The 14,551-nt window shown below is 40.6% G+C and overlaps 1 protein-coding gene across 1 annotated transcript; it reads left to right on the top strand.

Moving 5' to 3' along the window:
- The first annotated feature begins 1,594 nt into the window (after nucleotides 1-1,594).
- LOC114240376 (uncharacterized) lies at nucleotides 1,595-9,284 on the top strand. Its single transcript, XM_089736358.1, has 7 exons — nucleotides 1,595-1,960; nucleotides 3,403-4,341; nucleotides 4,424-5,450; nucleotides 5,525-6,657; nucleotides 6,742-6,856; nucleotides 6,971-7,101; nucleotides 7,324-9,284. The coding sequence occupies exons 1-7, from the start codon at nucleotides 1,816-1,818 to the stop codon at nucleotides 9,225-9,227; spliced, it is 5,394 nt and encodes a 1,797-aa protein (XP_089592484.1). The 5' UTR covers nucleotides 1,595-1,815; the 3' UTR covers nucleotides 9,228-9,284.
- Nucleotides 9,285-14,551: the final 5,267 nt, after the last annotated feature.

Raw genomic sequence — 14,551 nt, 5'->3', positions numbered from 1 at the left:
TAGATTTATATATTAGTATAGATTGGTCAATAACTAAATATGACCAAAACCCCAACACGGAAGACATTGTCCATCGGAAATGGCGTTGAATAGGACACACTACGCACGCAACGCAGCATCAATCGCGTTTGAATGGCAGCTGCGTGGCAGGAGAAGATCAGTGTGCTTAATGTGAGTTTTTAACGTTCTCGATAACGTAAAAGTTAATTGACATTTGTATGGAGTTGGAACGTTTGCCGCTAGGGGCGCTGTTCCAACTGCATACAAATTTGAGTTAACTTTTACGCTATCGAGAACGTTAAAAAACTCGCACTGAGCACACTGGTCGCCCTATAGACACATGACGACACACAGTGGACTGCCGACGTGACCTGGAGTGATGTCAAGGAGCCAGCGCAAGACAGGGTGTAGTGGAGACAGCTTGTGAGGGCCCTATGTAGCAGCGGGGTACCTTAAGACTACAACAACAACAACATTGACGAGCTTTAGTGTTTGACATTAAATTACAACAGAATTAAAATTAAAAAGATGGATTTTGATATGTGATAATGACATTTACGCAATATCGATGCAGTCCAAGTCGAGGAATACAGAATGCAACTTTTTACTTTTTGAAGAAAATATTAAATACTTGTAGGTAGGTATACCTGTTTTTGTTCGATTCAATTTAAAGGAAATTATTTTGAAATTTATTACTTTCCTACTTCTATTATATTACTTTTTCAGGGATTATTAAGCTTGTTGGAGCGTCCAACTAAATAACATTGAAGTAATTATGTCGATTTCTGTTTGTAAGCACCGGAATTGGCTTTGTCTTTTTGTTTTTAATGTGTGTCTTAGTATCTTCGAATTCGTCTTTCCTTTTTTTTTTTGCTTAGATGGATGGACGAGCTCACTGCCCACCTGGTGTTAAGTGGTTACTGGAGCCCATAGACATCTACAACGTAAATGCGCCACCCACCTCGAGATATAAGTTCTCAGATCTCAGTATAGTTACGACGGCTACCCCACCCTTCGAACCGAAACGCATTACTGCTTCACGGCGGAAATAGGTGGGGTGGTGGTACCTACCCGTGCGGACTCCCAAGAGGTCCTACCACCAGTGATTACGCAAATTATAATTTTGCGGGTTTGATTTTTATTACACGATAATATTCCTTCACCGTGGAAATTAGTCGTGAACATTTGTTGAGTACGTATTTCATTAGAAAAATTGGTACCCGCCTGCGGGATTCGAACACCGGTGCATCGCTACATACGAATGCACCGGACGTCTTATCCTTTAGGCCACAACGACCTATTCCTAGAGTCTACTAGATATTCCGGCGCCTTAGTAAGAAGATCGAAGACAGAAATCGACATAATTACTTTAGTGCCCCACGTAGGACACCGCTGACCCACACGACAATCAACGTGTTAAATACCCTTTCATCCAAAAGTCGAATTATGTATTTCTAAGTTATTAGCGACTTTAATTTATGTGTTTTACTCTTGAACACAATTTCCCGTTGTATTTCTTAGTCTATACATGTAATTAAATGCAATAACCATAAAGTATTTTTTTACGATTTAGATAGATGAGTAAATTAGATTTCAAAGTAAAAGCTAAACCTTTTTGCACCAAAATATATTTTTACGCAGTGATGTTCTAATTTCTAAATTGACACATTAAAAGTAGCTCTTTAGGAATGTTGATCAAATTTACAATAAAACGATATTGTACGTTTTTTTTCTAAATACTTATATTAGATTTTTTGGTATTTCTTATATATTAAATAATAATTTAAAAAAAATTAAATTTACGTGGTAACTGTCATGTTGATATGCCAAGTGGCTGAGTCAAATTCTGAGGGAACGAAGGGCAGTAACTATGAAAATGTAGCAAATAGCAGCTCCAGTGAGTACAAAATAGCTAACGATATGTACGAAATAATGATGAGAAATCAGTTCGATATCCGAGGTAAGTTAAATGTGTATAAGTATGTTGGAATAAACAAGTATGGTGATAGCATATCGCTTGTACCTATACATTGCTTCGGATTGGTGTTTTTATATATATGTTACGGTAAATGTACACTCTTGGGAAATGTACCTACACTTTTACCGGTAAATGTGCACATTAGCCAAAAACTTAGGTATATGTGAACTGAATATAATGTATATGTACATTTCCCGGCAAATGGGTAGGTACTCTTGCCTTCAAGTTTTGGTAAATGTATATTCTTAGCTTCATGTTTTAAGAAAAGTTGGAATACAAATAAATTAATAATGTTGTTGCAGTAAAAAAATATTTATTTAAATAAAGATAATACAAAAGGCTTTAATAACGAAAATATTTTTTTATTAAAAAATGTAAATGACAAAACATACTTTTCTTTCATTATTATATAATATGTCGTAGGTTAGGTTAGGTTAAGCTGTAGTGGTGCGCATGCGCACCACATTTCTAGCACTTGCGATTTCGTATTTTGTACGCCATGCTCACATTTACCAAAACGACATGGTCGTTGTGAACTCAATGTACATTTCCCTTCTTTGAAATTGTAAATGTTAGTTGAACGCACATTACCCTAACGAGGAGGCGCATGTGCACATTTTCCGGAAAATGTGTACATTTGCTGTAATATCTACTGTTACCGTAACATAATAATATATATCGTTCCAATGTGAACTTAAGAACATTAGCTATGTTCTTTACAATATCTTCTGGAATCGTTCGAGGCTTAGAAGTTGCCCGGTGTCTTCCAATCGATCAATACGATACATATTGCGTTTCAAATAACGCGGGCTAAGCGAACGCATACCAAAAACGTAACAATTCGTTCAATTTTGTCATGAATTAATAGTAACCCTAATTTTTTATCATTTGGCGTAGTGGCTAGCGGTAGGTAACGTACCTTGTGAATCCGTAAAAGTTCGCATTTTACCTGATGCTGCAGAGAAGCTGCCATACGCTAACGAATGAGTTCTACGATGAGGCAATACTTAATATCGTCTAATAAAAATCAAACCCGCAAAAAGTTACGAGTTCACACGACGTCAGTAATTACGTATGTGTAGGGTACCTACTTCCTATTACTATCACGAAAGCACGGGTATTTTTTATTTATTTATTGCTTAGATGGTTGGACGAGCTCACAGCCGATAGAACTCATAGACAACTACAACGTAAATGCGCCACCCACCTTGAGAAATGAGTTCTAAGGTCTCAGCATAGTTACAACGGCTGCCCCACCCTTCAATCCGAAACGCATTACTGCTTCACGGCAGAAATAGGCAGGTATAAATTATAGGAAGACCGTTATAGTAGGTACACAATTAAGATTTCATGTCTCCAGGTGGGTTGCCGTCTATGGGCTCGAGTATTTAAATAATAATAAAATGAAAATGAAAATTTCTTAGGTGACTATCCACATAGAGATTTAGTAATATTATACAAGAACATTGACGTGAATACACCCAATTTCGAGAATAATGTTTTGAGGCAAAAATCAAATCAGCGGGTTGAAACCGTTGTACATAACGACGATTTAGACACAGATGACTCAGAAATCAGTGAAATCAACAGTGCCGATGATCTGCATAACGTATTTATGGCTAATAAAGAGAGGATAGACTTGCTAAACAATTCAGCTCTGGATACACGATTGTGCCACAAACATTCTGATATAGAAATACAGTCTTCGCTTGCCTCTCCTACTGATAGGCAGTTTGCCTTTCGAGATCCCTTTATAAAAGAGCAATTAAAAAACTTTACTTTAAACTGTGAGGCTACAGAAAACTCTATTTTACCCGCAACACTACTTGACTACATTTGTTGTAAGCGTCTTGAAGACAATTACAACTTTTATATGGACAACATAATTCGGTACGTGCAACATACAATAGAACAATTAAAACGAATCAGCAATGGAGATTATTTAACTGACAGAGCGAAAGAGAAATGGCGCAATGTGGATGACACTTCAAAGAACGATGAGAATAACAATATGAAAGTCCTAGCGACGTCAACAAGTATTCCTTTAAGGGTCGAGCGTAAAGCTTGCGGAAGTATGTCAAGTTGGGACGATATAGTTCACTCAGAGGTCGACGTGCGCTCTCTATCTAAAATTCTGGAAAAAAAAATCGTTGTTGAAATACCAAAAATTATATGTGGCTCCTTTAAGATTATTAGTAAAACTTGTGCAAATAACTTGTTTATTAGCTGCAACAAACAATCACAATTTCTTGAAGAAGAAGACTCAAGGGTGGACGTGGTACTTAAATTAGAGAGATCGAAATCCGGCCAAGTAATAAGTAATATAAATTCAATTATGGTCCTGCAAATCCCTAAATTCCCAGGTAATTAAAACCAAAAAAACTTACTGGTTTAAAGAAGAAGACCGTTAAGTAATAAATTTATACTATATTCTTAATGTTACAGATACATTGGCTTTGACTTACAATAAAAAGGACACGCTTGAATACAAATCACACGACGACGCTCCGAAAGTTGTTGAAGTGGACCAAGTTTTGAATACAGATTGTGAAAATATTGAAAATTCTCGGGAACCTATTGAATCCTCGGATATTGAAAATGAAGATCTAAGTAACGATACTCGATACAGTAAGAATACAAACGATATGAGCGATTCGACTTCAATTTACAGTTCTGTTACCCAATCTATAAGTGATGTGTCTTACAACAAACCATCGGCATCTACGAAATCATCTCATAGCTTTTTAATACCTAAAGAATTAATGGTATCAATGCGAAATTTGAATATTCAGAGTTTGACAGAAGAGACCGGAGAAGAATTCCCATCAGATTTTAATTCGACGAATAATAACAAGAAAAGATCCCCAACAAGAGTTAGAATAAAATCGCCTTATGAAAATAAATCTTATGTATTGGAAGAAAAGAAACGTAAACGTTTGCTAGAAATTAGAGAAAAGCGGGAAAAACGGAAAATGGCGATGGGAGAGGGTTGTAAAGTTAATAAGCACAAATACAGTAAAGGTGCTATTATGCCACAGCCATCGAACTCTGTAACTAAACTGTCAATTACTAATAAGTCTTTTTATAATTCTATTTATGGCCATGCTGTCGTATTAGAAAACAACCAACAAAAAGGAAAAAATCTAAAATCATCCCCAAATAACTCCATTTCTAATATTCCCCTTGGTCGTCTTGGTGAGGAACAAGAAATTGCCTTGTTGAGTTCTGAAAGGAATCCAAAAAAGTATATAAATAGAAGTTTTTATTTAGACGATACTGAAACTGAAATGATGTACGTAGATACTAAAGCACAGAACGGAGATGAAAACGAGACAAATTCAACTTATAATACGATTGCCCTTACTAATTTTGTTACAAACTATAATGTGCTATCAGAAACAAACCTATCTTGTTCATCTATTCCAAATGTAGCAGAAAAATCTGATTCTAGTTATAAGAGCAAAATAAACCAGTAAGTATACAATTTCAACTTTGAAAAATATTTAAGACAAGGACCTTATTTTAAAACCGTTTACTTCTCTTTAGGAATAAAGATTTATTGATCGCACCTCAAAACAATATACCTCAAAAAGATATTCAGATTAAAAATGATGAAGTTAATGCCGTTCCAACAAATAGTCCAAATAGTGTGCATGGATGTGTCGCGGATAGAAAGAAGAGCTCTCCGACATTAGAATGCAGAAGAAGCATTGATAAAATTTACGATTTAATACCAAAGCTAAGCAAAGAGACATCTGAGAAAAAAATTGACGTTTTACTACGAAATGGTAAAAGCGAAAGCTCTACTTTTCAAGAGAGTGACAGTGGAACGAGTCTAAAACATCAAATGACGTCGTCCAATCCTAGCAGTTATAGCCTCCCCAAAAATGAAATTGAAATGGAAATAAACAAATCACATAAGAACTCTGAGGCTATAATCCCGAGGGTCGTAATAAGTTCAAAATCACAACTGCCGAAATATGAGGGAGAAAAATGCAAAAAAAATAAAAAAGTTGTCATCAACCCCGTTTCTACAGTGACAGATAATCCATTAAAAGCAATTTCGCAATTGTTACACGAAATCGAAAACATACAAATAACAAATAAAGATAAAACTGAAACGAAGATGAAGAAGCAGGAGCTAGCGAATCTCAACGTAAAGAACAACGCTCGACAAACTGCCCTCAAGGGACGATCTCGGATTGACCAGCCTATAAAGGTATCGCCTCAACAGAACAGCACTGATAAAGTTGTCAAAGTACAAACTCCAGCGTCAGCATCACGAAGACCTAAACCTCTAACTGAGCTATCAAAAAATCAACCACAAGCTCTTGCAATGGATAAAGGAAAAATTGAGAACTCAGCTAAAAAGAAATTGGTCGATATTATTGATGAAGCCAAAGAAGCTCGAGGTGAAGCCGTTCGAGGTCCACCAAAATTCAACTCGAGACTGAACACTCTTGCTCAACCTAAAAAGTCGTACATACAAGCACATAACGAGGAATACAATACTAAATATGGAAGAAATATAACGGGGGATAGGTTGCACAGATTGGCGGCCACACCGAACTGTACCAAAGAGAGAATACATTCTGCAAATTTGAAGAACAAACCAAGATGTGCAAACATTGAAGGAACTTTATCAGTATCCGCAAAGGCTCCTTCGGTACCACCTTTAGGTCTGTAAAGGTGAATTATCAAATATGCTTGATAATTTTCTCATTAATATCCTATTGTTCATAATTTTTGTCGTATTTAAGCAGATCGAGCTGCTAGAGCACGACGATCTACAAGTTGTAGCCCAGAAAATATAGCTCTCCGACAAAATACACATCACAACACACAAGCTTTTCACATAGTCACCGGAAATAAAACTACGTAAGTTTTTAATTACTCAAATACATTAGAAGAAGATATTTCAAAGCCACTATGCCGCTAATACATGTATGTTATTGCTTAGAAAATTTAAATCTCGATTAAATTATATGACAGGAAGAAAATGGGAGACGTGGAATCATACGTACACACACATTTTAGAAATGATACCAGAAAATCCGCAGCGAAACCGATGATAGCCGAACAAAGATCGCGCGTTCCTCTTGTACCAAAAGACATAGATTTAGGTATGCTCTCTAAGTTTGTTCTATATTATGCCCAAACCTGCTGCCGGGCAAAGGCTCTAGTTCTCTGTTGATGATATTTCCATTTAGAATTACCAATCGTGACATAGCTGTAAACAGTCAAATAGAGGTTTTGATCATTATTGTTATTGACAGTGTTATGTGTGTGACATCAAAAGGCTTCGTCTCAAAATACATTCCTATCTTGTAATTTTTCTTTTGCAGATTCACTAACATCAATGAATAGTCTTGAAGAATCTTCAAAATTGGGTAGTAAGCTCCATCATTTGATTGATGGTATGCTCCATAATCCACCACCAGCCCTTTCCGTCCTCTCTGAAGGTCTAGAGACAAGTTTCATGTCCAAGTCTGATGTTATTTCGTACAATGAGAATAAGGCCATGGTTGACGAAAAAACTTCCTTAGGCTCAGACTACCCCATAGGAGTATTGGAAGATACCAATATTGTTACCGCTGTTGAAAAGGTAGAGAAAAAAGATATTGCTGAAACTTTTTATACAGTTGAACCGATCGATTCCGGAACTCAAGTAGATCTGTTAGAAAAAGAATTGTATAAGCAAATATCTAGCGGAACGTTTAAAAAGAATTTGCGATTGAAGAAACTGACACTAAGTCCCAAGCAATCTGTGAAACAAATGATCGTTTTACAAAGCGGTGACGATGGATCACTGGGAGCGGAATCTTTACTTTCCCAACCATTAAAAATGAAAAGTACTGATAAGACAATCGATTTAAAACTGAAGCCAGTGCTGTCAAAATTACAAATAGATTGGGATTGTTTAAGATTTCCCATGAAAATCACAACCATTGGATATGCTTTACCCATATTCAATCGTCAACAGTTATGTTCTGAATTAAAACAATCTAAATTTATAAAAGATTGCAGAGAAGCAAAGATTGATAGCATTGTTCGGTTTGATAGTCGGCAGCTTAGTATAGTACAAGGAGCAAACCATCAGTATTTAAAACATCATTGCGATTCCTTAAACAAGTTTACTGAAAATAATACGCTAATGGACGCTGTAAATGTACACTGTCATGATCGAGACAAAGAAACTTTGCCTGTGTCTTCTGAAGAAATTGAAGATTTATCGAAACGAGATAAAGAAAAAATGAAAAATTACATTGATAAAAATGATATCACATGTCATGCTGTTGAACCATCTTCATCTGTAATACCATTGAATACCTTGATCATAAATAAATTATCGGACGGTAATAATGATACGGAAAAAGCGACTAAGACATCACCTGAAAGAGAAATCAGAGAAGGTGCATCTACAGAAACTGGTATAGTAGATAATACATCATCTCTCGATATATTAGTGAATCTCTTGAATGAGATACAAAAAATATCTGAATGTCAAACTCACATGACCAAAGATAATAGAGAACACGAATCGAAGGAGTCCGTGAAGAAAACAGATATATCAAACCCACAGGGCTGCGACAAATATTTTGGTAAACAATCTGCTCTGACCAGATTCGTACGTCCAAGGGATGTAAAATCACAACCCAGTATTTACACTTTTTATCTTAATACTGGTAAGTCAGATCGAGACGCTGATGATCAAGGTGTCATGGCCGGTGTTGTGCCAAAATCGAATAAAAATGACAAAGGTATTATTGTTGATGTAAAAGAATATTGCACTACTTCGCGGCTTACAGACGCTCCATCAATATTTCGCATAGCAACCGATCACGGCACTAACATTACTGAATCCTTCTTTGACATGTTCAGCCAGTCCTCTAATCATTCTTTAATATCTTTTAAAAATAAAGCTGATTCCCAGAAACACATAGTTCGAATTCCACTTTCGGATAATACGTGTATAACAACAAACAGAAAAGTAAATTCGGTACAGCGTAAAAATAAATTGAATTTGAATTTGATTACTAAATGTAATGAATTTAAAATGAATAAAAATACTTCAGTGAGGCAATTAAAAAGTGAAAGCAAAGGGCATAGTGAATTGTTAACAGAAAACGCGATGATGGAATTTGATCCGATGATTAAAATGAAAAGAGATATTTTGGTAACATTTTATTCCATTTTAGCAATTACTGTTTTCGCAGCTCTTTCGTTACCAGAAGTACTAAATGTATAGTAGTTAACTGTGATGCGAGCATTCAGAAAATGTATTTATTTTAATTTATTGGAGTAATTCAAGTATTAAAATTTTAACGGAAATTTTGTTTTATTGTTATAGCCAAAGAGCAGCATGATTTATGTATGAGACACTAAGCCTGCGTCCTAAATTGCAATTTAAAAAAAAACATCTTTCCTAAGCATCCGCCACATGCTACTGAGTTCATAGGTACAGCTTTAATCTTTTAAAGTTTAAGGTTTTTTTTCTTTCTAAAGCTTTATACATACATACACTTAATTTGCGCTTTCGGTTCAGAATAGCGTGATAGAATATTTTAGCGTGCCATAAAGTTGCCCGATGTAACGTAACACACAATTTATTTTACTGCGATTTTATTGTTATGGTCGTTTTTCAGGATAGAGCCTCTATTTTAAAAAAAATACTAGGTTACCTATGGTTTCACTAGATTTAATGTGGAAAACTCTAACCTACAGGATCTGTTGACTAGACAAGACTTAAAATCGTAGGTAAATCATTACTGGTAGTAGGACCTCTTGTGAGTCTGCGCGGCAAGGTTATTTCTGCCGTGTAGCAGTAATGCGATTCGGTTTGAAGGGTGGGGCAGCCGTTGTAAGCCGTTGTAACTTGAGACCTTAGAACTTATTTCTCAAGGTGGGTGGCGCATTTACGTTATATAGTTGTACCCGCTTCCGTAGGTTGAACCCGCGATTCCCTACAAGTAACCCCTGGGTGGTGCTAAACGGGAGCCGAAAACACAATCGGTGGTAGGACCTAGTCCGACTGGCTGGCGACCACCCTCCAACTAGAGTCTGCCGCCAAATAGCCTAGCTGTGTTCCGGCATGTGGGTTGGAGAGCCAGTTCTATTCCTTTCCTTTCCTCCTCCTTGTTGGGGGTGAGTCTTGGTGATACTTGGAACATGCAGAGCAAACGTGCGCGCAAGTCCGCGGGGCGTGGGTTGCTGACGGGGTATAGGGAGACCCAGTGAAACGGTGCCTGCCGCCGCCCGCCGGTCAGTAGGGGACCTGAACCTGGGTGTCACAACTAAACTCCGCCCCAGGAAGCTGTCCCGCCAACCGGTGTAAAATCCTGTCATGCGGTCGTCGTGCCGGAGTCGGAGACCGGAGTGGATCCCGGCGATCGTATGCAGGGTGGACTGGGGGCCCTTCCATGCCCTGCGTCAGCTTCTCGCGCAACCCCGGATCGAGTGTTCATTGTGCCCTGCGCTTTATTCAGGTATTGCCTTGATCTCACCTCTAGCATCCTACCTCTCCAAATCCTTACTCTCCAACTAAAATTATGAAAGTCGACAAAAGAAAAAGAGTTTTTTCGGCGGATCCCCATTCCACGTTTAATGTGGATTTCAGCAATGTCAGGGGCCTACACAGTAACCTTGACGCCGTACATCACCACCTTGAGACGGCGCAGCCTGCCCTCTTTTTCCTGACTGAGACGCAGATATCTGCCCCGGACGATACGTCGTACCTCGGATACCCCGGCTACGCATTGGAGCACACCTTCCTGCGTAAAGCCGGGGTGTGCGTGTTTATCCGGGAGGATGTCTGCTGTCGTCGGCTTCGGGGCCTCGAGCAACGGGACCTGTCCCTCTTGTGGCTACGCGTGGACTATGGGGGCTGTACCAGAGTCTACGCTTGCCTGTACAGGTCTCACAGCAGTGATGCGGGGTCAGCTCTGTTTGAGCATGTACAAGAGGGGACTGACCGCGTGCTTGAGCAGTACCCATCTGCGGAGGTGGTGGTCCTTGGTGACTTTAACGCTCATCACCAGGAGTGGTTGGGGTCCAGAACTACTGACCTCTCGGGTCGGGCTGCCTACGATTTCGCCTTGTCGTACGGCCTCTCACAACTGGTGACACAGCCCACCCGTGTCCCAGACATTGAGGGGCACGAGCCTTCTTTGTTGGACCTTCTGCTGACCACTCACCCAGCTGGATACAGTGTGGTGGTCGACGCTCCACTTGGATCGTCTGATCACTGCCTTATCCGTGCTGCCATACCACTCTCTCGTCCTACCGGGTTTCGAAGAGTTTGGCGGTACAGGTCAGCAGACTGGGATGGAATGCGTGAATTTTACGCATCCTACCCATGGGGGCGGCTCTGCTTTTCCTCCGATGATCCTGACGTCTGTGCGGACCGACTTAAAGACGTGGTGCTTCAGGGAATGGAATTATTCATTCCTTCTTCTGAGGTGCCCGTTGGGGGTCGCAGCAAACCCTGGTATAATAAAGCCAGTAGGGATGCTGCACGCCTCAAGCGGTCTGCATACGTGGCATTTAATGTTGCTAGGAGATGCCGGGATCCTGATATCTCGGAGAAAAGGCGGAAATTTAACGCCGCCTCTAGGTCCTATAAGAGGGCTATTGCCATAGCGAAGTCGGAGCACGTTGCCAGAATTGGCGAGCGACTGAACAGCTATCCCTCTGGGAGCCGTGCTTTCTGGTCGCTAGCTAAGGCTGCAGAAGGTAATTTCTGCAGGTCTAGCCTTCCACCACTGCGTAAGTCCAATGACAGTCTGGCTCATAGTGCGAAGGAGAAGGCTGACCTTCTGGTCTAGCTCTTTGCCTCATACTCAACTTTGGATGACGGAGGAGCCACGCCGCCCAACATCTCCCGGTGTGACAGCTCCATGCCTGAGATTCGCATCACACAGCGTGCGGTCAGGCAGGAGCTTCGGCTTCTTGATGTCCATAAGTCGAGTGGGCCAGATTGCATCCCCGCAGTGGTTCTAAAAACATGCGCCCCTGAATTGACACCCGCGCTAACGCGTCTATATCGCCTCTCGTACAATACCAACAGGGTTCCGTCTTCATGGAAGACTGCTCATGTCCACCCTATCCCCAAGAAGGGTGACCGGTCGGACCCCTCGAATTACAGACCTATCGCGATAACTTCCTTGCTTTCCAAGGTGATGGAGCGAATCATAAACATCCAACTTCTTAAGTATCTTGAGGATCGCCAGCTGATCAGTGACCGGCAGTACGGTTTCCGTCACGGTCGCTCAGCTGGCGATCTTCTTGTATACCTCACACATAAATGGGCTGAAGCCTTGGAAAGCAAGGGCGAGGCTCTCGCTGTGAGCCTTGACATCGCGAAGGCCTTCGACAGGGTCTGGCATAGGGCACTTCTATCGAAGCTTCCAGCATACGAGATCCCTGAGGGACTCTGCAAGTGGATCGCTAGCTTTTTGGATGGACGGAGCATCGCAGTTGTCGTCGACGGCTGCTGCTCCGATACCATGACCATCAACACTGGTGTTCCACAAGGTGCGGTTTTCTCCCACACGCTTTTCATACTGCATATCAATGACATGCTATCTATTGATGGCATGCATTGCTATGCGGATGACAGCACGGGGGATGCGCGATATATCGGCCATCAGAGTCTCTCTCGAAGCGTTGTACACGAGAGGCGATTAAAACTTGGGTCTGAAGTGGAGAACTCTCTGGGGCGGGTCTCCAAGTGGGGTGAACTGAATTAAGTTCAGTTCAACTCATTGAAGACACAGGTTTGCGCGTTCACTGCGAAGAAGGACCCTTTTGTCATGGCGCCGGAATTTCAAGGAGTATCCCTGCAGCTTTCCGCGAGTATCGGGATTCTGGGGGTCGATATTTCGAGCGATGTCCAGTTTCGGAGTCATTTGGAAGGTAAAGCCAAATTGGCCTCTAAAATGTTGGGAGTTCTCAACAGAGCGAAGCGGTATTTCACGCCTGGACAGAGACTTGCGCTTTATTAAGCGCAGGTCCGACCTAGCGTGGAGTACTGCTCTCACCTCTGGGCCGGGGCTCCCAAATACCAGCTACTTCCATTTGACTCCATACAGAAACGGGCTGTTCGGACGGTCGATAGTCCTGCTCTCGCGGATCGCTTGGAACCTCTGGGTCTACGGAGGGACTTCGGTTCTCTCTGTGTTTTATACCGCATGGTCCATGGGGAATGCTCTGAGGAATTATTCGAGATGATTCCCTCATCTCCTTTTTATCATCGCACCTCCCGCCATCGGAGCAGAGTTCATCCATATTATCTGGAACCGCTGCGTTCATCGACAGTGCGTTTCCAAAGATCTTTTTTGCCACGTACCATCCGGCTTTGGAATGAGCTCCCCTCCACGGTGTTTTCCGAGCGCTATGACATGTCCTTCTTCAAACGAGGCTTGCGGAGAGTTCTTTATGGTAGGCAGCGGCTTGGCTCTGCCCCTGGCATTGCTGACGTCCATGAGCGACGGTGACCACTTACCATCAGGTGGGCCGTATGCTCGTCTGCCTACAAAGGCAATAAAAAAAAATAAAAAAAAAATATATTAGTATGTCTATGGGCTCCAGTAACCACTTAACACCAGGTGGGCTGTAAGCTCGTCCACCCATCTAAGCAATAAAAAAAGGTAAAAAACTGTCTCATAACATTAGTGTAGATTATTTATTGATTCAATAAATAGTGACTTTAATATGGCGATGTTGATTTTAACATAATTTTTGGGTAGATCTTTTTAACTAAAAAAACAGAATCCAAAATTTTATTTTACTCCAAATTCTATTCTATAACACCAGTTTGGTTTTGCTTAGTTCACTTTCAACGAAATAATATCAATATTAAGCTATAGATGCCTACATTAGACCTATTACCCACGTACGTATATGCCACGTACCATCCGGCTATGGAATGAGCTCCCCTCCACGGTGTTTCCCGAGCGCTATGACCTGTCCTTCTTCAAACGAGGCTTGTGGAGAGTATTAAGCGGTAGACAGCGGCTTGGCTCTGCCCCTGATATTGCTGAAGTCCATGGGCGACGGTAACCACTCACCATCAGGTGGGCCGTATGCCCGTCTGCCTACAAAGGCAATAAAAAAATAAAATAAAAAAATATTAGACCTAGATACCTACGTCACCCTCCGTGCAGTCTATTACTACTTTTGCTTTGCAGTTAAAGGAAATTAAAAATACCACTGTCATGGGCAACGTCTTTTTGGCGGGAACGCGCTGTGAGAAATTTATTTTGTTTTTATTTTATTGTATTGTCATATTTTTACTGTTTCTTCAAGTTAAAGCTTATAACTTTATTTGTTAAAAAAGATTTTACAATTCTGGAAAAATTAAGCAAAATCAATAGACTGCAAGAGCAGAGTTTATCCAAATTACCTTGGAATCATTGCATTCATGCACAGGGCGTTTCCAGAGATCTTCTCTGCCACATACCATCCGGATTTGGAATTAATTACCCTCCCGTTAAAATCTGCTAAATAAGGGTGGCGCTACAGTAACGGCCGGGTAAATTTAAAAAAAGGAATCCCTGTGTCTATGCTAGCGCA

This window comes from Bombyx mandarina, chromosome 21 (assembly GCF_030267445.1).
Source record: "Bombyx mandarina strain Sakado chromosome 21, ASM3026744v2".
Taxonomy (NCBI): Eukaryota; Metazoa; Arthropoda; class Insecta; order Lepidoptera; family Bombycidae; genus Bombyx; species Bombyx mandarina.
Note: the sequence above shows the minus strand (reverse complement) of the source record. Positions and strands in the feature narration are given on the sequence as shown.